This window comes from Choloepus didactylus, chromosome 4, assembly GCF_015220235.1.
Source record: "Choloepus didactylus isolate mChoDid1 chromosome 4, mChoDid1.pri, whole genome shotgun sequence".
NCBI lineage: Eukaryota > Metazoa > Chordata > Mammalia > Pilosa > Megalonychidae > Choloepus > Choloepus didactylus.
In genome coordinates, this window is record NC_051310.1 from 113,765,782 (window position 1) to 113,792,198 (window position 26,417).

Sequence of the window (26,417 nt, forward strand, 5' to 3'; positions counted from 1 at the left end):
TGGAGTCAATCCTCTTGAACATTCTATACTCCTTCAGCATCAAATGCCCGATCTTTACCGTCTTTCTATCTCCTGGTATCTTCATTTCTATGCTTTTCTCCAAACCTCTCCTGTCTTTTCCTATCTGTTTGTAGCACTCCCTTTAGTATTTCTTGTAGAGGAGGTCTCCTGTTCACGAACTCTCTCAGTGTCTGTTTATCTATAAATATTTTAAACTCGCCCTCATTTTTTTTTTTTTTTTTTTTTTTTTTTTTTTTACAGGTATGGATAATTTATTAACAGGAAAGGGCCATGAAAGATTATTTGAAACAGATTTTGAGAACAGAAAAAATTTACCTTAAGTAGCCCCAAATTTACCCTAAACTCTTTGATATCATTCTTGTTTAAAGTTAAAAGGTGACATTTTGAGGTCAACTTTTGAGTGTGCTTTTGGGCATTCTCACTTTTAGCATTTTCATTTGAGGATTCTTGTTACAAAAAGCAGCTTTAGGTTGGAAGACCACAAAAGTTGGTTATCTGAGAAGGTCGTGAACCGCAGGCTGACTTTCTCTCCATTCTGTGCATAATGTAGAATGTAGGACTTGTTTTCTGTGTAGATGGTTTTTTTTTTTTTTTTTTTTTTTTTTTTTTTTTTTATCATCATTTTATTGAGATATATTCACACACCACGCAGTCATACAAAACAAATTGTACTTTCGATTGTTTACAGTACCATTACATAGTTGTACATTCATCACCTAAATCAATCCCTGACACCTTCATTAGCACACACACAAAAATAACAAGAATAATAATTAGAGTGAAAAAGAGCAATTGAAGTAAAAAAGAACACTGGGTACCTTTGTCTGTTTGTTTGCTTCCCCTACTTTTCTACACATCCATCCATAAACTAGACAAAGTGGAGTTTGGTCCTTATGGCATTCCCAATCCCACTGTCACCCCTCATAAGCTACATTTTTATACAACTGTCTTCGAGATTCATGGGTTCTGGGTTGTAGTTTAATAGTTTCAGGTATCCACCACCAGCTACCCCAATTCTTTAGAACCTAAAAAAGGTTGTCTAAAGTGTGCGTAAGAGTGCCCACCAGAGTGATCTCTCGGCTCGTTTTGGAATCTCTCTGCCACTGAAGCTTATTTCATTTCCTTTCATATCCCCCTTTTGGTCAAGAAGATGTTCTCCGTCCCACGATGCCGGGTCTACATTCCTCCCCGGGAGTCATATTCCACGTTGCCAGGGAGATTCACTTCCCTGGGTGTCTGATCCCACGTAGGGGGAGTCGCCCTCATTTTTGAAGGACAGTTTTGCCAGATAGGATTCTTGGTTGGCAGTTTTTCTCTTTGAGTAGCTTGGATATATCATACCACTGCCTTCTCGTCTCCATGGTTTCTACTGAGAAATACACACTTAGTCTTATTGAACTTCCCTTGTACGTGATGGATTGCTTTTCTCATGCTGCTTTCAGAATTATCTCTTTGTCTTTGACGTGACAATCTGATTAGTAAGTGCCTTGGAGTAGGTGTATTTGGATCAATTCTGTTTGGGGTACACTGCACTTCTTAGACCTATAATTTTATGTCTTTCATAAGAGTTGGGAAATTTTCATTGATTATATCCTTTATTATTCTTTCTGCCCCTTTTCCCTTCTCTTCTCCTTCTGGGACACCTGTAACACATATATTGGGCACATCATGTTGTCATTCAGTTCCTTGAACCCCTGCTCATATTTTTCCATTCTTTTCCCTATCTTTTCTTTTGTGTATAGGATTTCAGATGTCCTGTCCTCTAGTTCAGTAATCCTTTCTTTTGCATCTCCAAGTCTGCTGTTGTATGTCTCCGTTGTGTTTTTCCTCCTTTCTATTGTGCCTTTTATTCCCATAAGTTCTGCCGTTTGTTTATTCAAGCTTTCAAATTCTTTGTGGTCACCCAGTGTCTTTGTTATATCCTTCATCTCTTTTGTCACATTTTCTTTCAACTCATTGATTCGATTTAGATTTGTGTGAACATCTTTAATTAGTTTTTTGAACTCCTGAATCTCAGTTGAGGTGTTAGTTTGTTCCTTCGACTGGGCCATATCTTCAAGTTCCTGTAGTGGCTCGTGATTTTTTGCTGTCTAGGCATCTGATTTTCTTGATTAGTTTATTCTGGAGGTTGTTTTCTCTCTTTTGCCTTGGGTTTTCTTGTTGGTTTTCTTTGATTTCTATGTTACTTTGTTTCTCTTGCTGGCCAGTTGTCAGATTGGCTGTGTCCCCAGTCTTCCCCCAAAATCAGGCACCCACAGTGGCCTCCCACAGGCATGGCAGGTAGGCACTGGGCACCCCAACAAGCACTGTGTGTGGTTATATAGATCTGCTAGTTTCCAGTGGTGCTCTGTTTTCCCTGGTCAGCAAGACCTGGATTTGTTTTAAAGCCCTCCTTTGACAGTTGGGTTGTCCATATTTCTTAGCCAAAACTGGGCTGGCTTTCTGCACAGGGCATGTAGACCAGCTCCTTTGGTCCTAATGAAGGGTCTGAAGCATTTTTTTAAAAAGGCTTCCTTTCCCTTGCACTTTTCAGACTGTCCAGCAGATGGCGCTGTTCGGTAACTTAATCATCCTCAGAGGCTGTTTTGCCCCTGAGCACAGGCTTTATCTACCCGGGTGAGCTGAAACTGTAGGATTCCTATCCCCCACTTTGCAGGCCAAAATCTGGCTCAGTGTGAGCCTCTATATGTGGCAGAGTACTTCCTCAGCTCATCCAGTACTACAGCTGTCCCCAAGACAAGGAAATGGCTGCCAGCTGCTGCCTCCCTCAAGGGTGAGGGAAAGGTTTTCAGACCCAGGTCTGGAAACGCAGTCTCTCTCCATGATTTCTCGGACTCTGTCCATCACTAACCTGGGCCTTGAAATGTTCCTCCCCTGTCCCCTGGGTCTTCAAACAGTGGGGATATGTCTCACTCCTGTGAGAGATTTTAAAATCACTGTCCTTGGCGGTAAGTCCCGTCTGCTGATCCTGTGCCTTTCCTGCATTAAGCCCGAGTGAGGGGGAGGAGAGAGGGCTGGCTGGTCTGGGACAGAAGATTCCTACCTAACATTTCTTCTCTTTTTTCAATTTGGCATCTGCAGGGGCCTCCTCCAGTCTGTAGGAGTAAAAAATGTACATTGCAAATACTTGTTGTTGTTGTTTAATAGTGTTTTGAATAATAAAATCGAGTCCTTGAACTTAGTTATGGGTTGAACATGTTTTAGTGTAAAATTGTATTGCAAATATTCAAATAGAATTTAAGCAATGCTTCAGAGATAAGAACAGAGGGATGTGGTTTGTTGGTGTTTAATCTCTTTCCCTTTGACCTAATTCCCTTAGGGAAATATTGTATCCTTGTGTTCACAGGCAGGACTTTCCTGTCACACAGCCTGAACTACATCAGAGGCTTCTCTGCCTTTAATCCCTGCCCCTGTTTACCATCAGTAAAAGTTGTAAACTGATGTCTCATTGAAAAGTTTTTTCCATTGATGGGAAATGGTGATTATGTATTTACACTTGTGTTATTCAAAAGTATGTGGCATCGCTTGGTCCTTTTCTTTAGGTAAGCACTTACAGGTGTTCAATAAATAGAAAACGTGAATGAATCTTCTTTGCTAGTTGAAAATTTGCTAGAATTTATCCAGAATATATTTTTAATTGGTCTTGTGTTTAAGAATGGAAACATAAGAGTTAAATTAATAATGAAATTTGTTTTAAATGTGGAAATGTCTTTTTTTTTTTTTTTTTTTAATTATTTTTGAGTATTTAGGTGTGTTTGCCAGTGCAGTTTTTCATGTAATCTATGCTTAGGTGTTCTTATTTATAAATTTCCGTAGTTTTCTTGATTCTTTTCCCCTGCATTTCCATCTAGTTGGATTACATGAAGAGAACACACACATACACACACACAAAAAAAATTAGAAAGGGGAAAATCACCTTTGGTTTAATAAAGAATATTTTACAGCTGATCCATTGGAATTGAGAAATGCCTTTTATTTTCACTGCCCTTTTTTATTCTTACTGCCCTGATGTGTCTTTTGAAAACTATATGATTATCTTTAAATCAAGTCAGCATCACTGACAAAGTTACTTTGCTAGTTTCTTAGTGATTTTTAGGTCTGAGAAATAGGAATTAGTGACTAAAGATGAAAGTAAGGTATGAAATAATTTTATATCTTTACCAAGCCAAGGTTTTAAAAATGCTCGCAGGTTTGAGAGACCCTAAAGAATATACTGTTTTATATTTTTAGGGATTAAATACATAAGATCAATCATCAAATAGAAAAGAGATCATTTTGACTCTTCTGTATGTTTGAAAATTTTCACAATAAAATATTGGAAGGTAGATTAATTTGCTTGTACTTTACATTTTTTCACAGTTCATTCAAATATTTCAATAAAATAAACTATTAGTATCCCTATAAAATTAACTGTAGTGTATGGGAAGTCAAAAGAATCTCAAACAACCTTTTCTCTCAATGAAGTATATTACAGAATGGAATAACCTCTTGGAAATAAAATATAAATAAAAAAGAATTTACTGAACTTATCTATGTTTTATTCTTAGTGTATAAATTAGGTTTAATGTTTGCTGTCGCTAGTAGGGTGAATTGGAAGCATACTCTTTGTCAAGAGCATAGGTTCGATTACAGTGAGTCTTTAAGGTTGAACGCTATTTGATTATTTATTTAATTTCCTCGGCTGATCTTTATTTTCTTTTACAGCCTCTACCCGTTTTGTGAAGTGTGAAAAATGTCATCATTTTTTTGTTGTGCTGTCTGAAGCAGACTCAAAGAAAAGCATAATTAAAGAACCTGAATCAGCAGCAGAAGCTGTAAAATTGGCATTCCAACAGAAACCACCTCCTCCCCCTAAGAAGGTATAGGTCCTAGCTCAATCTTGTAAGAATTTTGTTTTGAAATATTTCATTTGCCTTCTTCCTCCAGTTTATATTGAATACTAATATTTTGATTATAAACAAGTATTTTAAGTTTTTAATAGAGACTATATCTGGCTAAATTGTTATTGATACTTGATATTTGGAATTACTTTTTTCCCATGACATGATTTCTATACTCAATAACAATGAATATCATTAGATAATTGTTAAAATAGCTTTAATCTAAAATAATATCCTTATAATAGAGCAGCTTTGGATTTATTTTTACACTTGATCTTAGCCAAAAGGCCAAGAAGTGATGGATTTATTTTTGATAGTTTGAGCGCCTGAATAATACCAATCTGTAGTTTTCCTTCTTAAACTATTCTATTTTGTGGTAAAAAAAAGACTTCAGTCTAATAATGTAAGCAAGTAATTTTTTGCAGCCAGTGTGCCAGGACCCCTGTGTACCACTGTGGTTTTGTGGTGTGGGCTCATTCCAGGAGTCTCAGAGAGTGATTTGGCTCTGTGAAACAAGGCAGAGTGTACCACCACCTCTTTTGGGTACTTGGTGTACACTCTCTGAGAACTGGAATCCCTGCCCCCTGGCTGTGTGCCCTCCATTCTAGCCTTGTCTCAGATATTTGCACACTTAGATTATTTCTCATCTTCTGTCTCAATGTAGCCTCCTTCTTCTATTGAGCTTAGATCCTAGTGCATTTGTCCCTATCTTCAGATATGCCATGGCAGATTTAATAATTCATGAGTATAATTTGTGAGAAATGAAGAAGACTTTAAAAAACTACAATAAAATATATATGGTCAGCAACCGAAGTTTGTCGTATAAAAATGAATAATGTAATGAAAATATTGCTATTAAGCTTTATATTCTCTACTAATTTGTAGATAGACATCTGAGTCAAAGTTCTAGAAAATAAATAGGCAATTTAACTGGTCACAGTTCATTTCTATTCATTAAAAGCTGAAGGAGTTTACCCCATTTTCCATGCTGTTGGCAATATCTGAGTATAGAATAAAGCTTTAGTTTTTAAGTGTAAAAAGTTTAGATAAAAGGAGAGAGAGACTTGGAGAAAGGTTCAGTACTAAAGAGATTGGGTATGGGTACATTAAAGGATATTAATAGAGAGAGGGGAAAAATATATATGACAAACATAAACCAAAGGATAAGATGGCTGATTCAAGAAATGCTTTCACGGTTATAACGTTGAATGTAAATGGATTGAACTCCCCAATTAAAAGATATAGATTGGCAGAATGGATCAAAAAATATTAACCATGAATATGTTGCATACAAGAGCCTCATCTTAGACACAGGGACACAAAGAAATTGCAACTGAAAGGATGGAAAAAAATATTTCATGCAAGCTACATCCAAAAGAAAGCAAGTGTAGCAATATTAATATCAGCTAAAATAGACTTTAAATGCCAGGATGTTATGAGAGACAAAGAAGGCCACTACATACTAATAAAAGGGGCAATTCAACAAGAAGAAATAACAATCATAAATGTTTATGCACCCAATCAAGGTGCCCCAAAATACATGAGAGAAACACTGGCAAAACTAAAGGAAGCAATTAATTAATGTTTCCTCAATATACTTGTGGGAGACTTCAACACATCACTCTCTCCTATAGATAGATCAACCAGACAGAAGACCAATAAGGAAATTGAAAACCTAAACAATCTGATAAATAAATTAGATTTAACAGACATATATAGAACATTACATCCCAAATCACCAGGACACACATACTTCTCTAGTGCTCACGGAACTTTCTCCAGAACAGATGATACGGTGGGACATAAAACAAGGCTCAATAAATTTAAAAAGACTGAAATTATTCAAAGCACATTCTCTGACCACAATGGAATACAATTAGAAGTCAATAACCATCAGAGACTTAGAAAATTCACAAATACCTGGAGGTTAAACAACACACTCCTAAACAATCAGTGGGTTAAAGAAGAAATAGCAAAAGAAATTGCTAAATATATAGAGACGAATGAAAATGAGAACACAACATACCAAAACCTATGGGATGCAGCAAAAGCAGTACTGAGGGGGAAATTTATAGCACTAAACGCATATATTAAAAAGGAAGAAAGAGCCAAAATCAAAGAACTAATGGATCAACTGAAGAAGCTAGAAAATGAACAGCAAACCAATCCTAAACTAAGTACAAGAAAAGAAATAACAAGGATTAAAGCAGAAATAAATGACATAGAGAACAAAAAACAATAGAGAGGATAAATATCACCAAAAGTTGGTTCTTTGAGATCAACAAGATTGACAAGCCCCTAGCTAGATTGACAAAATCAAAAAGAGAGAAGACCCGTATAAACAAAATAATGAATGAGAAAGGTGACATAACTGCAGATCCTGAAGAAATTAAAAAAATTATAAGAGGATACTATGAACAACTGTATGGCAACAAACTGGAGAATGTAGAGGAAATGGACAATTTCCTGGAAACATATGAACAACCTAGACTGACCAAAGAAGAAATAGAAGACCTCAACCAACCCATCACAAGCAAAGAGATCCAATCAGTCATCAAAAATCTTCCCACAAATAAATCCCCAGGGCCAGGTGGCTTCACAGGGGAATTCTACCGAACTTTCCAGAAAGAACTGACACCAATCTTACTTAAACTCTTTCAAAACATTGAAGAAAATGGAACACTACCTAACACATTTTATGAAGCTAACATCAATCTAATACCAAAACCAGGCAAAGATGCTACAAAAAAGGAAAACTACCGGCCAATCTCCCTAATGAATATAGATGCAAAAATCCTCAACAAAATACTTGCAAATCGAATCCAAAGACACATTAAAAAAAATCATACACCATGACCAAGTGGGGTTCATTCCAGGCATGCAAGGATGGTTCAACATAAGAAAATCAATCAATTTATTACAACACATTAAAAATTCAAAAGGGAAAAATCAAACGATCATCTCAATAGATGCTGAAAAAGCATTTGACAAAATCCAACATCCGTTTTTGATAAAAACACTTCAAAAGGTAGGAATTGAAGGGAACTTCCTCAATATGATAAAGAGCATACATGAAAAACCCACAGCCAGCATAGTACTCAATGGTGAGAGACTGAAAGCCTTCCCTCTAAGATCAGGAACAAGACAAGGATGCCCGCTATCACCACTGTTATTCAACATTGTGCTGGAAGTGCTAGCCAGGGCAATCCGGCAAGACAAAGAAATAAAAGGCATCCAAATTGCAAAAGAGGTAAAACTGTCATTGTTTGCAGATGATATGATCTTATATCTGGAAAACCCTGAGAAATCGACGATACCGCTACTAGCGCTAATAAACAAATTTAGCAAAGTAGCGGGATACAAGATTAATGCACATAAGTCAGTAATGTTTCTATATGCTAGAAATGAACAAACTGAAGAGACACTCAGGAAAAAGATACTACTTTCAATAGCAACTAAAAAAATCAAGTACCTAAGAGGAAATTTAACCAAAGATGTAAAAGACCTATACAAAGAAAACTACGTAACTCTACTAAAAGAAATAGAAGGGGACCTTAAAAGATGGAAAAATATTCCATGTTCATGGATCGGAAGGCTAAATGTCATTAAGATATCAATTCTACCCAAACTCATCTACAGATTCACTGCAATCCCAATCAAAATTCCAACAACCTACTTTGCAGACTTGGAAAAGCTAGTTATCAACGTTACTTGGAAAGGGAAGATGCCTCGAGTTGCTAAAAACACTCTAAAAAAGAAAAACGAAGCGGGAGGACGTGCACTCCCTGATTTTGAAGCTTATTATAAAGCCACAGTTGTCAAAACAGCATGGTACTGGCACAAAGATAGACATATAGATCAATGGAATTGAATTGAGAATTCGGAGGTAGACCCCCAGATCTATGGCCGACTGATCTTTGATAAGGCCCCCAAAGTCACTGAACTGGGTCATAATGGTCTTTTCAGCAAATGGGGCTGGGAGAGTTGGATATCCATATCCAAAAGAATGAAAGAGGACCCCTACCTCACACCCTACACAAAAATTAACTCAAAATGGACCAAAGATCTCAATATAAAAGAAAGTACCATAAAACTCCCAGAAGATAATGTAGGAAAACATCTTCAAGACCTTGTATTAGGCGGCCACTTCCTAGACTTTACACCCAAAGCACAAGCAACAAAAGAAAAAAATAGATGAATGGGAACTCCTCAAGCTTAGAAGTTTCTGCACCTCAAAGGAATTTCTCAAAAAGGTAAAGAGGCAGCCAACTCAATGGGAAAAAATTTTTGGAAACCATGTATCTGACAAAAGACTGATATCTTGCATATATAGAGAAATCCTACAACTCAATGACAATAGTACAGACAGCCTAATTATAAAATGGGCAAAAGATATGAAAAGACAGTTCTCTGAAGAGGAAATACAAATGGCCAAGAAACACATGAAAAAATGTTCGGCTTCACTAGCTGTTAGAGAGATGCAAATTAAGACCACAATGAGATACCATCTCACACCGATTAGAATGGCTGCCATTAAACAAACAGTAAACTACAAATGCTGGAGGGGATGTGGAGAAATTGGGACTCTTATTGGAAATCTTATTCATTGTTGGTGGGATTGTATAATGGTTCAGCCACTCTGGAAGTCAGTCTGGCAGTTCCTTAGAAAACTAGATATAGAGTTACCGTTCGATCCAGTGATTGCACTTCTCGGTATATACCCGGAAGGTCGGAAAGCAGTGACAGGAACAGATATCTGCACGCCAATGTTCATAGCAGCGTTATTCACAATTGCCAAGAGATGGAAACAACCCAAATGTCCTTCAACAGATGAGTGGATAAATAAAATGTGGTATATACACACGATGGAATACTACACGGCAGTAAGAAGGAACGATCTCGTGAAACATATGTCAAGATGGATGAACCTTGAAGACATAGTGCTGAGCAAAATAAGCCAGACACAAAAAGAGAAATATTATATGCTACCACTAATGTGAACTTTGAAAAATGTAAAACAGATGGTTTATAATGTAGAATGTAGGGGAACTAGCAATAGAGAGCAATTAAGGAAGGGGAACAATAATCCAAGAAGAACAGATAAGCTATTTAACATTCTGGGAATGCCCAGGAATGACTATGGTCTGTTAATTTCTGATGGGTATAGTAGGAACAAGTTCATAGAAATGTTGCTATATTAGGTAACTTTCTTGGGGTAGAGTAGGAACATGTTGGAAGTAAAGCAGTTATCTTAGGTTAGTTGTCTTTTTCTTACTCCCTTGTTATGGTCTCTTTGAAATGTTCTTTTATTGTATGTTTTTTTTAAATTATTTTTTTTATTTTTTTATTTTTCATACAGTTGATTTAAAAAAAAAAGTTAAAAGAAAAACAAGGAAAAAAATATGTAGAGCCCCCTTGAGGAGCCTGTGGAGAATGCAGGGGTACTGGCCTATCCCACCTCGATGGTTGCTAACATGACCACAGACATAGGTGACTGGTGGTTTGATACGTTGAGCCCTCTACCACAGGATTTACCCTTGGAAAGACTTGCTGCAAAGGAGAGGCTAGGCCTCCCTATAATTGTGCCTAAGAGCCTCCTCCCGAATGCCTCTTTGTTGCTCAGATGTGGCCCTCTCTCTCTAGCTAAGCCAACTTGAAAGGTGAAATCACTGCCCTCCCCTCTACGTGGGATCAGACACCCAGGGGAGTGAATCTCCCTGGCAACGTAGAATATGACTCCCGGGGAGGAATGTAGACTCAGCATCGTGGGACGGAGAACATCTTCTTGACCAAAAAGGGGGATGTGAAAGGAAATGAAATAAGCTTCAGTGGCAGAGAGATTCCAGAAGGAGCCGAGAGGTCACTCTGGTGGGCACTCCTATGCACAATTTAGACAACCCTTTTTAGGTTCTAAAGAATTGGGGTAGCTGGTGGTAGATACCTGAAACTATCAAACTACAACCCAGAACCCATGAATCTCGAAGACAATTGTATAAAAATGTAGCTTATGAGGGGAGACAATGGGATTGGGAAAGCCATAAGGACCCCACTCCCCTTTGTCTAGTTTATGGATGGATGAGTAGAAAAATAGGGGAAGGAAACTAACAAGCAAACAAACAAACAGACAAAGGTACCCAGTGTTCTTTTTTACTTCAATTGCTCTTTTTCACTTTAATTATTATTCTTGTTATTTTTGTGTGTGTGCTAATGAAGGTGTCAGGGATTGATTTAGGTGATGAATGTACAACTATGTAATGGTACTGTGAACAATCGAATGTACGATTTGTTTTGTATGACTGCGTGGTATGTGAATATATCTCAATAAAATGATGATTAAAAAATAAGTTTAGGTAGACATTTAGATAAATGAGTAGCTTGAAAGTTAATATCTGAGTAAAAAACTAAACATTCGTATTAAAATGCACAGATAGCGGTAATATAATAGCTTTTGATTATGTAATGCTTTTTCCTGAAAGGTGTAGTTTTAGAATACATTATCTTTGTGAAGAAGATTATTCATATGATATAGGTATAGAAATGATTTAATTTAATGAATTACATTAATGATGATGCCTCTAGAGGTAAGATTGCATGTACAGGTATTCTAAATTTCTTTAATACTTTATTTTAAAAATTAGCATTGATGACATTGTTTATAGAACAGAAATTGGCATAGTACTAGAAGAATATAGCAATACCTCAAATTAGAGAACAGTTGATTGTATTTTGATCCATTTTGCATTTAGCGCCTCTGAATCATTGCTATGTAATTCCTGTGCCTTTGGCTTTTCATTTTTAATGAGAATCTTTGTTCAAATTTAAAACTGTTAGCAAATATGTTCAGTATATAACTTTTTAAGGTGCCTTTTTAGGTTAGCTCATAGTAAATTGTTTATACCTAATTATTTTTCAGATTTACAACTACCTCGACAAGTATGTTGTTGGCCAATCCTTTGCTAAGAAGGTACTTTCAGTTGCGGTCTACAATCATTATAAGAGAATATATAATAATATCCCACCTAATCTGAGACAACAAGCAGAAGTGGAGAAACAAACATCATTAACACCTAGAGGTTAGTATTTTTGATTATTGACCAAAATAGATAATTATTCTTAGAGGTACTCTTTATTTATAACTCCTTGCTTTGGTCTTAAAATGCTTTTAGTACACTGCAGTGTTTTTCCAAAATGCAGGTCATTTCTTATTGGTGAATCATGAAATCATTTTGTAGGTTGCCTACAGCTTTTTTTTTTCCCAAATGTGATAGATAACGATAGAAAATATCAGAGTGCGTGAACTTGTAGTTCGGGTAAGTATTGTTTCTTGAAACTTTTGTTTTCAGTTATATATACATGGGTACTGAGTCATAAAGTAAAATATATTTCTTATCAGAAAGAATGCTTGAAAGCCACTGGGGTAGACATTGAGAGGTCATCTTTGAATTATAGACTTAATTACAATGAGTTCCCCATGAACAGATCACTGCAGTGCTAGGTACCACTCTGAGATCCTCTCTTTTGGGTTCAGGATACAGAATTTCGTATGTCTGAGTCAGAGTTATGTGGAGATGGTAACTATGCACAGCATATCCAGCATTCTGCTCTTTGGGCTGCAGCTATGAATTGCAAGGATAAGAGCAAATTTGTAAATTACTCAAGGTACAATTCCTATTAGCGATAGATTCTGTACTGTGTATCTCAACTTACTGGGGACAATGATATGTGTTATATCATAGAATGATTTTATTAAAAACAACTAAGAATAGAGTAAAATGCAAATATTCAATTTTTCATTTTTTTGGCCAAAGAGCCCTGATTTCTGATTTAGGCCTACAATCCATCATTTTAGGTTCTTTTAGCCATCACTTTATCCTTTGAGGTCTCCTTCGTTAAGTATTCGCAACCTATTAAATTTAAAAAAATATCAACATCTGTTGATTACTTTTAGTAGCTACTAAATTAATAACTAATTTCAACAAAGATGCTTTTTGACTTTACTACAAAACAGTTATGTAGTGTATCAGTTACTTTATTTTTAGAAAGGGTAGTCATAATTAATGGAAGACTTAGAACCTACATTTGTTTTGTTTTGTTTTAACATTTTTTTATTGTGAAATATAACACACATAAAAGTGATAGCTTTCAAAGTATGATTTAACAAGTAGTTAGAGAGCAAATTTCAAAGAATGTTATGGGTTACAGTTCCATCATTTCAGTTATTTCCTTCTAGCTCTTCAAATACCTTAGAAACTAAAATATATATATATATATTTATATGAAGATTCAGTGTTCATAAACCTTTGTTAAATCCTCTTGTCTGTTGCTTCTCCTCTCTCTGGTTTGATCACTGTCTCAATTTTCAGGGATATCTGGGCAGTGACCACCCTAACTTAAAACCTACATTTTTGTAAGGTCCAAATAGTGCTATCTAGTTATGGAACAAAATAATTTTTTCTGGTTCATCCAAAGTCAGCAAATCAATACTTACTCTAAGTGCTAGAAGAGCAAATGGTTGTATGGTATGTATAGGGTGAGGGGTTTTTAGTCTTATTTTATTGAATAAGACTTAAATAATTAAGTCTTCAATAAAATAGATAATCAAATTTGCATTCAACAGCTGTGAGTATTAGCCACTGAACAGCTGTCATTGAGCTTTTTTTTAAATATAGAAAAAGGGAAGCAATAGATTCTTTCTTAATATGAAAAGCTGAAAAAAATGTTAATGATAACATCCCTTTAAATATATTTGCAAAAGGGCAGGAAATGGGATACTCCTTATTTATTCTCTCAAACTATACAAATATTTAGTATTTTCATATTGTCATTTCCATCCTCTTAGAGTTAGAAATAAGAAGACGAGAGGATGAGTACAGATTTACAAGTAAGTGACCTCTCTTTGGTTCTCCTCTGAATTCAAATTATTCTTTTTAAGATTGACATCAGTGAAGTGTGTCAGCAGTAGTAATTGTAGACATGTGTTTTCATGTATATTACCAAGAAAGATGTATATTGTCTAAATAAGTTTGGAGCACTTTTTCATAGCTAATTTGTATAGTTTGTATATGTTGGGTTATTTCAGATATTTGATTTTAATTTTCTGTTGTGATATTTCTTAAAGCATTACTTAGAGAACTGTAGAGTATCACGTATTGTTTTTCTCTAGAAATAGAGACCTGCATATTAACAGGAGTTGTATTTTTTAAAAACCTGTAGTTTGCTATTTTACATTATTTTTTGCCAGACTATAATTAGAGTTGGCCTGCTTATAGATGACAGGAAGGCAGGTTTTCTTCTAGCTACTTTTTGCTAGAAACCACACTGTTTGTTTTGTGTGTGTGTTTGAATAAGCCCCCCCCAACACACTGTTTCCAGCCCTGGGTTATCCTTTTAAGTATCAGACAGTGTGACGGTGGCTGAGGAAGGACCTGATACATGACTGTGAGCGACCATTTTGATGTCTTACACCTTTTCCTTTGGAGGTGGATGTAGAAACTTCACAGAGAGTAAAGATTCCAGGGGTATCATAGAAGGATTCACATGGCCTTCTGTTTCAGTAAATAGAATAATAAACAAATCAAATAATAAACAAATAATAAAGCATGAAAAATTTTCACTGCCAAGTTTGATACTTTTATATACACCTTTGAAGCAAGCAGTATTATATATCCATGATTTGAATTGCACTCTGTCTGTTTCTCTCTGTCTGTATACAGAGAGAACATAACTCATTTACCAACTCTTACCTGAGATTTATTACATGGAATAAAATTGTCATCCCTAGTTATTTTAAATTGTATGAAAATTCTGTACCATGCATAGTGAAATTAAATGCAGTAAATGCACTAAAATAGTTGCATATAAGAATATAAAAGATCAAAGTAATAAACTTTTAGGTACATGTATAATTTATATTTATAAGCCAGAAATATAATCACATATACAGTAAGTACAGTACTCATAAACTTAGGCTGATGACTGGTGAAATTAAGATGAATTAGAAAAGAAAAAAGTCTATAGTGAATATTTGGAAGAAACATTATGTAATATTTATAGTGATTTGGTATAATTTAAATGTTAACAAGTAAAAATATTTAAAACTTAGGCTAAAAGCAATTTGTAATTATATTGATTAACTTGGAAATGAATATTTTGAATGCTTAAATAGAATTTATTTTTATGGACAATTCATTCTTCTCCTATGTGGGGTTTTAGGTTCTAAAGTTAGGGCATTAAGCCAAAATCATATATAATCAAAATTATTCTTGAATATCTCTTTGGAAATCACATTAGAGACCCAAATACTGCTTTTAGTAAGAAAAAGTGTACATCATTGTAACATAATGTTATTTATTAGATTGAACACCAGGTAAAATAGTTGGCTTCCATTTAAGGGCTCTGCTGTAAGAATAATAGCAATAATAGTAACAAATTCTTCTTTAGTACTTGTAGAACTATTGCCAGGCACTGTTCTAAGCATTTTTTATTTATTAATTTCTTTAATCTTTCCCAAATCCTGCGAGATAGAAACTGTTACTTTCACTCCCATTTTACAGATGAGAAAACTGAAGCATAGAAATTTTAAATAATTTGGTGGTGAGCTCTGTGTACCTAACCGCCATGTTAGCCTTCTTGCTTGTAGTCCTTCTTTCTCAATGTAGTAAGCTAGATACAGTGAGAGATATTGCAGGAATGGAGACTAATTGAAAGAGCAGGAGAGTCATCTCAAGTTTACTCTGGGACATACCCTTACAAAATGGAATGGCACACAGAGTAATTTGTGCTTCTTATTTAGTTAAATACATGTAGTGTGAGATTCCACTGCAATTTTGTTCAAATTATCCCCTAAATCATTTTTTCCCTATTGGGCAGAGCGAAACTTGAACCAAGCCCCTTCCTATATTGTCACAACTCCTAAGTAGATTTTGCTGACATAAAAAAAAACGTTGCTGGTTACAGCTAGCTAACAAACTGAAGTCACAGGAGTCTACACTTCCTTACTTGCTGTGAATTATAATGAGACATAGCATTGTGAATTATTCACTAATCAATAACCCTCAAGTTTAGCGAAATTTCATTGAATTCAAGTGTTTATTGAATGCTTCTGTTTTTGATAAATAGGAAGTCCTTTACCTTAAGTATGACCCTAAGAAAGTGACGGGTAGATGGATAAGACCATAATAATAGTCTGCTTAACTATTATTCTGTCTATTGATTTGATTAAAATAATGCATTGCAAAGAATTGATATTCATAATTCATTTATCCGAAATAACCTAAAAATAATAAATTCAGAAAATATAAACAAGTATGATATGATCGCATATGTATCAGATGCTGAGAACCAGATATTTACAAATCTGGATAATCTGAAAAGACTATTGGATTGTTTCCCTCAGACAAGAGAGAGCAAGAATAAAGATTCATTTTTGTAGGTACTAAGCTGTTAAACTAGTACTTTGCCAGCAATTTCATATCCTATCTAATTAATTGTTGTATCTCTACTAGAGGAACTATAAGGATCCACTTGAGAGCCTATAAAATCAGAGATTCACGTAGGGCCGAGGATAGTGAGATGTACCATATTTTGTTTCTCTGGTAGACTCACAGAATCATTTTTAGATGTGGAAGACACTGTAGAGGTCATCCATTTCAGTATTTTCACTTTACATGCAAGGAAGCAGGTCCAGGGAATTTGAGTGATTAACTATGGTCACACAGCTACGCAGTGACAGAACCTTGACTGAACCAAAGTTCCCAGATTCTCAGTTCAGTGTTTTTTCCCTTTGTACTGAAACAAATAAAATAATAATGCATTTTGTTTTTCTAAGTACCTCCAAATGAATTGCATTTTGTTCTTACACCTTCTAACGACATATTTGAAATGGTAAGACAAGTGTTACTGCTATTTTGTTGATTAGGAAACCGAAACACAAAGTTTATATGACTCGCCCAAGATCATACAACTATTTAGAGACAAAGGAAGGACTAAAGCTAAAGCTTTCCAACTCCTTGCGCAGTTTTCCTTTTTTACTGCCTTCTGTTACATGCAGGGACATTTCTTTTTACATTTTTTACACAAGTATAATCATTGTGTTTTACATTTTGTCACTAGATTATTCGATGTTTTCTTCCTTTGTAGTTAAGACAGCATGTCAAAATATTTAAAGTTTTGTAAATAGGCTCTTGGTTTTAAATGTAAGGTTTTATTGGATATTTTTTCAAGTGAATTAAAATAAAACTGTAGAAATTCCTTTGGCATTTTTTCAGAATTGCTTCAGATTGCTGGAATTAGTCCACATGGTAATGCTTTAGGAGCATCAGTGCAGCAACAGGTCAATCAGCAAATACCTCAGGAAAAACGAGGAGGTGAAGTACTGGATTCTTCTCATGATGACATAAAACTTGAAAAAAGTAATATTTTGCTGCTTGGACCAACTGGGTCAGGTAAATAACTTCCTGAGAAAACTTAGTATTCATTTTTAAAAATAGAATGTAAATGAGTCTGTATCCTTTGTTCTTGTGATTGGGAGATTCTGGCTCTTTAGAAGAAAATCTAAGGCCAATCTTAGGGATACATTATCAGTGTTCCTGCATAGGCGTCAAGCTGAATTTAAGGTATTGGTGTTGCCCTTAGATCGATCTTTAACATCTTAACAGGAATAATAAAAATAAGTAGCGCATAACAAGAGCTCGATAATAGTAAAGAAATGATGTAGTAGTAGTAGTTAGCAACTTTTTATTAAATACTACTAAATTTAATTTATTTGGCATTTTTGTGGAAAATTTGTGTGCCAACTTATTTTTAGTAAACTTTTACTTACTGTTTCTATTTGTAGGTAAAACCCTGCTGGCGCAAACTCTAGCTAAATGCCTTGATGTCCCTTTTGCTATCTGTGATTGTACAACCTTGACTCAGGCTGGATATGTAGGTGAAGATATTGAATCTGTGATTGCCAAACTGCTCCAAGATGCCAATTATAATGTAGAAAAAGCACAACAAGGTATGTTTTCGGCATAGCTTATCTGTCCCCAGTCTATTGGGGAAGCGCTCTAATATTAATAGGTAATATAATTCTTATTTTGAGTTAGGGTCTAAAATTCTGTAATTCTGTATGAAAGTACTTATGTTATATACTTTCTAACACACTGATTAACAGCCATCCAGTTTGCTTTGTTGTATTGTCACTAAGAGGACAGCTAGGATGAAAGCAGGCCAAACTGCTATCCTTTCAGGTGCTTAATACTATGATTGTTTTTCTTCTGCTGACTCCCTCCAGACTCCTAATGCTGGGGTTGGAGCAGGGTCGGGGCCAAGATCAGGAGAGAGAAGTATGAGTATAGAAACTTTAGCCTATTGACCTGTAGTATATCACAGGTGCTACATTTTTCCTCTCCCCATCTATCATTTGTCCTTGTTGACATGAAGAGTTTGACAGTTTCCCGTTCATATTCCTTTAAGACAAGAAGATAGGTGGGAAAGTAAGCTAAAATTTTGCTAGTGCCGTACTGCAAATGCTATACCTGCTTCCACACTATATCTCTGTTCCAGCTTCCCAAAAATAAAGAACCTGGAAACATTAGTTGGGTAGATAACTACTGTCAAAGAGATTTGGTTATCAAACCCGAATGATATTCTATAAAATAAGCTATAAAACATTTGTACAAAATGATGAATGGGAGAGAGAGCAGTGTATTTTTATAATATCAAGTCATTGCATATGTTAAGTATGAAATATTGAATAACCTTGCTTTCTAGCTACCTAGACGTTTAAAGATGAGGTTATCTTGTGTATAACTTTTTCACATTATAAATAGAATCCTCCTTAAATTATAGGAATTGTCTTTCTGGATGAAGTAGATAAGATTGGCAGTGTGCCAGGCATTCATCAGTTACGGGATGTAGGTGGAGAAGGCGTTCAGCAAGTAAGCAGTTGAATATTTTGTTCAAGCCCACTAAAAGGAAGGGAATACATCAACCTCCCAATATTGTACGTTTGATTTCACATTCAATTAGATTCTGTTTTGTTTATTTTTCTCACCGCAAACTTCACATACCATTTTAAAGTAATTCAAATCCTAAAAGAAACTTGTTGTTGGCTATTTTAAATTTCAAAGTATTTCCTTTCTTAGGAAATAAAAAAATATTTTGAGAACAGAAAAGATGAAATTTATTCCTGGTTGTTTTTATTCCTTAAAGGCCCAGCTGTATTTCTAGAGGACTCGAAGAAATCTCTGGTTTTAACTAGATACGAATGAACTACGTACATGTTTCTCGTTCCTTCCACTTAGTTAGAAGATAGGTATAAAATAGTATTTCATTCCTTGCAGAGTCATAATTGAAGTCAAAATGATGTATTGGCCAACTAATTATGACAAACTAAAGGGTGAGGAAAACTGCTTCAGTTTCTTTGACACAGAGAGAGGAATATGATCACATTTATAAAATGTGCTGGATAATTTTTTTATAAGGCATCTCAAAATATAGGTATTCCCCAATTTAATACTATGAGTAGAATAGAATTTTAATTTATGTGAGAATAAGTTTTCAGCTATTTTCAAATTTTGAATGTTCCTACCATGAGAATATCTTATAGAGTCATTAAAGAATAATGAATGTCCTTACCATCAAAAACAACCACTCAGGTTGACTCTTCCCTGAGTTTTTGTACACTAAGAATCCTGTAACCATTCCAAATAAATTTATGGATTATTAATGTGATAAGTGCATTACATTTTCATGTTAGTTGTGGAAATTGAGCATTTTCTTTAGTTATGCTCATTGACCAAAACCACATATTGTTTTCTCCATTGAATCCCATTATCTTAAGTGTAATCAATGTCCTTACATGATGATGCGATAAATCATTTATTCTTTATTTAGGGCTTATTAAAACTACTAGAAGGTACCATAGTCAATGTTCCAGAGAAGAATTCCCGCAGGCTTCGTGGAGAAACAGTACAAGTTGATACAACAAACGTTCTGTTTGTTGCATCTGGTGCTTTCAATGGTTTAGACAGAATCATCAGCCGGAGGAAAAATGAAAAGGTAAGTTTTTCTTAGGGGTTACTAGCAGGACAAGGAGCATTTGAAATTACAGAGGATGGACAGTTTCTGTTCTCTTATCTAGCTGGCTGCCAGTTGTAGATTTTTAAGAGTTGGATTTTCTTAGAGGACATCAGAAATATATACCTAGTGATTTTTTAAATTTCAGAGTAGTAAACTGGAAGATTTATTATTTCTTTCTTAGGTGTGTGTATGTTTGGGTGCATGTATGTGTGAGAGAAAGAGAGAGATAACCTTATTTTTGAAATTCTGTAATGAAAGGCAGGGACCATGTTCTGATATTTATTTATAATTAAGACATCTAAGAAGGATTTGAAGCAGGAAACCTGTAGAACAGAACAGTTAAAAGTAATGTTTGAAAAAGATCAGAAACATGCCAAATGACAATTTAGGTCATAGTTCTGACTTAGTGGAAATTAAATCACCCCATTTAGTTTAGTTAGGAGGGGGAAATCATGAGGTCTAGTTCTTAATTACCTGAAAGAGGAGGTATATGAGGTCTTCAGGAGATGCTGAGTTTCCTGGCAGTAAAAAGAGGACTTTGTCACACGGATCTTTTTGAAAAGGGACATAAAAGACCTCTTCAACAGTGATTTTATAGAGGATTGAAATCATACATGTGGCTGTTGCTTTTATCAGCCCTCATTGAAAGTCAAGGGTACAATATTAAATAATGTGTTTGTTTTCCAACTACAGGAAACCTTTTTTAGTCCTAAGTTTTATTCTTATTGCCTTTGATCATGACTTCCCGTACCACAGTCCAGTTGGCAGATACCTGTTCATCTTTTAAGACTAGACTGTTAAATAATTAGTTAGTTCTATGAATCCTTTCATAGTCATCTCCCTACCCTCCATCCTCAGTACATAGATCTTCCCCCTCCTTTCCACTGTCATGGTGCCCTGTACAGTCACGTATCACTGCACCTATGATATTTTAATACTCTCATGTGTTTTCCCTCTAAATAAGCCCCTTTAGGGTAGAGGCTGTCTTCAGATTTATATTCTTGATGTTTAGCACAGTGCCCGGCACAAAAATAAATGCCTAGTAAATGTTTAAATTATTAAATTAAATAATTTAAATGAAATAATTAATGATTAATAATTAATAATGAAATAATGAAGTATTTGCTTTCTGATGTACTAATTGCAGGTACACAGCCTAGAGAATCAGAGGAATAGAGTTTTTATTTAGGCCATCCTCTCAGATATCATGTATTTCCCTTGTACTTTTGACAAAAGCTGTATGACATGTCAAAAATTAAATCTTCTATTACCTGGAATATAGCTCTTTTTTGTTGACTGAAGCAAGATTCATATACCTTAGATACACAGCCTTCTGTCTCAAAGTTAGCATTCTTCTTTGATGTCATCCTTATATGTTATTTCTAAAATTTAAATTATTTTAACTCATGGGTTGATGTATGCAACCCCAAACCGTGATTTTATTAGAATGTTTAGTAGTGATTTGAGACACAAATGGATAATTTTCTTACAGGGCTGCTTGTTTCATAGGCACTACTCCATTTTACAGTATTACAAAATTAATTTTGGCTACAAAAAATTAGTATCTCCATTTTCACAGTTCACCTTTTGGATAAACCCTGCAACATCATAATCTGGGTTTTAAGGGACTTCCCTTTATAGTTCTTACCTACCTTTACTGGAAAAGTTGATTATTAATAGTGGTTAAGTTTCAGTTCTGAAGGCAAACAGATCTGAGTTTGAATTCCGACTTTGTTATTTAACGCATCTTAACCTCTCTAAGCCTGTTCTCTTCGTTTGGTAAAATGTGAATGATAATAGAACCTACTTCATAGACTTGTTGCAAAGATCACATGAACTATATATGTAAAATACTTAGTACAATGCCTGGCACATATTTAGTACCTGATAAATGAGAGGTGTGATCATTATTTATGATAGTAAAAGAATTTGGTTTCTGGTTAGAAAGTGAAAGATGTTGTAGTGCAGTCATCAGTATATTTTTCTTGGTGGTCCATTCTTTTTTTTTTTTAGTGGAGACACTGTGAATATCTTTTTTTATTGAGATTGTTCACATACCATACAATTATTCAGCAACCCAAAGTGTACAATCAGTTGTCCATGGTATCATCATACAGCTGTGCATCCAGCACTACAGTTAATTTTTTTTCAATTTTTAGAACATTTTCATTACTTCAGAAAAGAAATAAAGACACACAAAAAAAGGAAACTCAAATCCTCCCATACCCCTAACCACCCCCCCTCTGTTACTGATTCATAGTGTTGGAATAGTACATTTGTTACTGTTGATGAAAGAATGTTAAAATACTACTAACTGTAGAATATAGTTTGCAATAAGTATATATTTTCTCCTATATGCCCCTCTATTATTAACTTCTAGTTATAGTGTCATACATCTGCTCTAGTTCGTGAGAGATATTTCTAATATTTGTACATTTAGTCAAGGACATTGCCCACCACAAGATTCACTGTTTTATACATTCCCACCTTCTAACCTCCAGCTTTCCTTCTGGTAACATACGTGACTCTGCGCTTCCTCTTTATACCACCTTCACACACCATTCAGCACTGTTAGCTATTCTCACAACGTACTATCATCACCTCTGTCCATTTCCAAACATTTAAGTTCACCCTAGTTGAACATTCTGCTCAAATAAGCAACTGCTCCCCATTCTTTAGCCTCATTCTGTATCCTGAAAACTTAACATTTCTTGTCTATGAGTTTACATATTATAATTAGTTCATATCAGTGAGACACTGCAATATTTGTCCTTATGTGTCTGTCTTACTTCACGCAATATAGTGCCCTCAAGGTTCCTTCATCAACCTATTTTTTAAGACAGTTTTGTTCACACACCATACATTCTGTCCTAAGTAAATAATCGATGGTTCCCTGTATAGTCATGTATTTATGTATTCACCACCATTGCCTCTATCTGTATAACGACATCTCCATTTCTTCCACAAAGCAGGGGGTAGAGTCAAAGAAGGTAGAGAGACAGGAGTAAGAGAAAAAACAAAACAAAACAAAACATGACATCTAGGAAGCAACAAAAGGAAAGATAGCATTAAACTAAAGTAGAGTAGAGTCAGACAGTATTACCCATGCCAAGAGTCCCATACCCTTCCCCTGTGTTCCTGTTGACCATAGTCTCTAGTTTGTATTGGTTGTATTTTTCCCCCAATACCACCCCCTTTTTAACACTTTGCAATGTTGACATTCATTTGTTCTACCTCATGTAAAAACATATTTGTACCTTTTATCACAATCGTTGAGCACTCTGGGTTTCACTGAGTTACACAGTCCCAGTCCTTATCTTTCCTCTTTCCTTCTGGTGTCCCACATGCTCCTAACCTTCCTCTTTCAACCATACTCACAGTCATCTTTGTTCAGTGTACTTACACTGCTGTACTACTATCTCGCAAAATTGTTTCCCAAACCTCTCAATCCTGTCTTTACCTTTCTGTTTGTAGTGTTGCTTTAGTGTTTCCTGTAGAGCAGGTATCTTGTTCACAAACTCTGTCATTGTCTGTTTGTCAGAGAGTATTTTAAGCTTTCCCTCATATTTGAAGGACAGTTTTGCCGGATATAAGATTCTTGGTCAGTGTTTTTTATCTTTAAGTATCTTAAATATATCACCCCACTTCCTTCTTACCTCCATGGTTTCTATTGAGAAATCTGCATATAGTCTTATCAAGCTTCCTTTGTATGTGATGGACTGCTTTTCTCTTGCTGCTTTCAGGATTTTCTTTTTATCTTTGATGTTTGATAATCTGATTATTAACTGTCTTGGTGTAGGCCTATTCAGATCTGTTCTGTTTGGGGTATACTGCGCTTCTTGGATCTGTAATTTTATATCTTTCATAAGAGATGGGATATTTTCATTGATTATTTCCTCTACTATTGCTTCTGCCCCTTTTCCCTTCACTTCTCCTTCTGGGACACCCATGACACGTACATTCCTGCATTTCGATTTGTCCTTAAGTTCCCGGAGACGTTGCTCATATTTTTCCATTCTTTTCTCTATCTGTTCTTTTGTGTGTAGGCTTTCAGGTACCTTGTTTTCCAGTTCCTGAGTGTTTTCCTCTGCCTCTTGAGATCTGCTGTTGTGTGTCTCCATTGTGTCCTTCATCTCATGTGTGTGCCTTTCATATCCATAGATTCTGTCAGTTTTTTCGAACTTTTGGTATCTACCTTATGTACACCCAGTGTTTTCATGATACACTTCATCTCTGTTGCCATATCTTCCCTAAACTTTCTGAATTGGTCCAGCACTAGTTGTTTAAATTCCTGTATCTCAGTTGAAGTGTAAGTTTGTTCCTTTGACTGAGACTTAACTTTGTTCCTCCTAGTGTAGGTTGTAGTTTTCTGTTGTCTGGGCATCTAGCCTCCTTGGTTATCCCAGTCAGGTTTCCTAGACCAGAACAGGCTCAAGTCTTGGAAGAAGGCAGTAGTTTCAGGTCTCCCTGAGGGTGTGTTGTAGAAAATAGGTACACCCTGTGAAGCCCTAAGTCATTGTGCTTTCCTGCCCAGACAGTGGCGCCTGTCAGCCTCTCACTCCTGACTTGTGTAAGAGATGTGGCCCATGGCTGTTTTCCCCCAGACTCTGGGGTCTCATTCTGAAAGGAAGGCGGGTAGTAGAGCTTGGCAACACCTCTTTCCACTTAGGGAAGATATACCCCCTTGGGAGAGGTCATTTGCATTTGAATCAACTCTGACTCTGCTATCCCCACCCTTGTCTGCGTCTGAGACCTGGGAATTGAAAATGACTGAGGCTTTCTCCACTGAGCTGAAAAAGGGACAGAAAGACACCCTTCAGTCTGTGGCACCTCTCATTTTCACCCGTTGGCCAGAGACAGCACCGAGTCCTCTGGGCTCCCCCTCCTCTGGCTCTCCAAGGTGCCTTTCCACCAAAAGCCTCTGTCTGCTTGTTGGGGATTCATGGCTTGCTAATTAAAACTGCAGTTGGAGCTCAGCTGAGCTATATTCACTTGTTCAGAGAGTGCTGCTCTTGGGCGCTGCTTTGCAGTTTGGGCCATGGGGGGAGGGGACTCCCAACTCAGATCTGCAGTTTTACTTACAGATTTTATGCTGCGATCTTGGGCATTCCTCCCAATTCAGGTTGATGTATGATGAATGGACAGTTATGGTTGTCCCCCAGCAGTTATTCCAGATTATTTACTATTTGTTCCTGGTTATTTATTAGTTGTTCCAGGGGGACTGACTAGCTTCCACTCCTCTCTATTACACCATTTTCTTTGTCTGTCCTGTGCATATCTTTTCAAAAGTATAATATATCATCTAATGATGTTATTCATGAACAAGAAGTCCAAGTCCTTCCAACAGGCAGAGAATAGGATTTGGAATTCTGACCAAAGCTGTGTTAGCTTAAATAGGGGAAAGGAGAGGAGTGAATGGCCTAGGCAGCACCAGACATGTACCATAAGGGTGTCACATCACTCCTTGTTCCAGGTGCACATGTGGCCATAGCCGGCACCCAGCATGCCCAGCCTCACTCGCAGGGCCACACTGCCACCCTCCACCAGGACCTGCAGTGCAGCTCTGCTCTCTGCCATGGCCTGCAAATCTGCTCTCCTCTTCTCCAGGTCCTTCAGGGAATTTCTCCATTCTGTTTTATGGATCAGGACAGGGAAGCTGGGAAGGTTACAGCCTGGGTAGAGCACAGCCTGACCAGACATTTCCAGGTGTGCCTCACACCTGGGAACAGTCATGGTTTCAGAGACTAGATGTCTTCCTTCCTCTCAGGGTTGGTATCTTCTCTCTGGTCAACAATCCTTGGGGCCCCTTGGCATTTCTCTTAAACTCTTGAACTCTCAGGTGTGCACTGATACTTCTAAAGTTTGTGAGATATTTCAGGCAGAAGGTCACATCCAGTCCTGTCCATGCCAGTCCTAGAGCTGCAGGAAACACACCAGGCCCAAGGTGCACCCCAGGCGAAGCCTGCGACAAGGAAGCCTCCTCAGGCCTCAGGCATAGCCGTCGCCTCTGCATGCGTGCCTGCTGCAACCTCTGATTGGCTGCCAGCCCATTAATTCTATAAGTAACAGATTCCAGTTCTAAAATGTATTTTCAATATTTTCATTAAGGTAGAAAACCCATTTGATATTATTTAGCACTTTGATGTAAAGAATATTATTTTATAATTTTAAATCTTGACTAATGAGTTATATATTAGGTTTTAAAAGTTGATCTTCCTATTAAGATGTAGCTTACAGAATGCAGGTGTGATCAGGACCTTTGCCTCAAAAGTATTTTGGTAATACTTAAAATTAAAAGGCTTGACAGAGGAGAACGTAAGATGGTGGCTAGATGAGACAGGGCAAAAAAACACCTCCGTGAAAAATACTAGATTAAAGCCAGAAGGTGACCCAGAACACCAGTTCCAGCAATGCACCAGCTGGACAAGGTCTGCTACATCCATAGGGACG

At 36.2% G+C, this 26,417-nt stretch overlaps 1 protein-coding gene across 2 annotated transcripts in view; it reads left to right on the forward strand.

The window, feature by feature from the left end:
* Nucleotides 1-26,417, forward strand: part of CLPX (caseinolytic mitochondrial matrix peptidase chaperone subunit X) — a 54,443-nt gene that overhangs the window by 15,089 nt on the left and 12,937 nt on the right. The window contains exons 4-10 of one of the 2 annotated variants that reach the window (XM_037833686.1): nucleotides 4,726-4,880; nucleotides 11,815-11,974; nucleotides 13,741-13,782; nucleotides 17,168-17,344; nucleotides 17,737-17,901; nucleotides 18,735-18,823; nucleotides 19,782-19,946. In XM_037833686.1, coding sequence (XP_037689614.1) covers nucleotides 4,726-4,880; nucleotides 11,815-11,974; nucleotides 13,741-13,782; nucleotides 17,168-17,344; nucleotides 17,737-17,901; nucleotides 18,735-18,823; nucleotides 19,782-19,946 — 953 coding nt within the window. The remainder of the gene's footprint in view (nucleotides 1-4,725; nucleotides 4,881-11,814; nucleotides 11,975-13,740; nucleotides 13,783-17,167; nucleotides 17,345-17,736; nucleotides 17,902-18,734; nucleotides 18,824-19,781; nucleotides 19,947-26,417) is intronic. The other variant, XM_037833687.1, reaches the window with a different exon arrangement.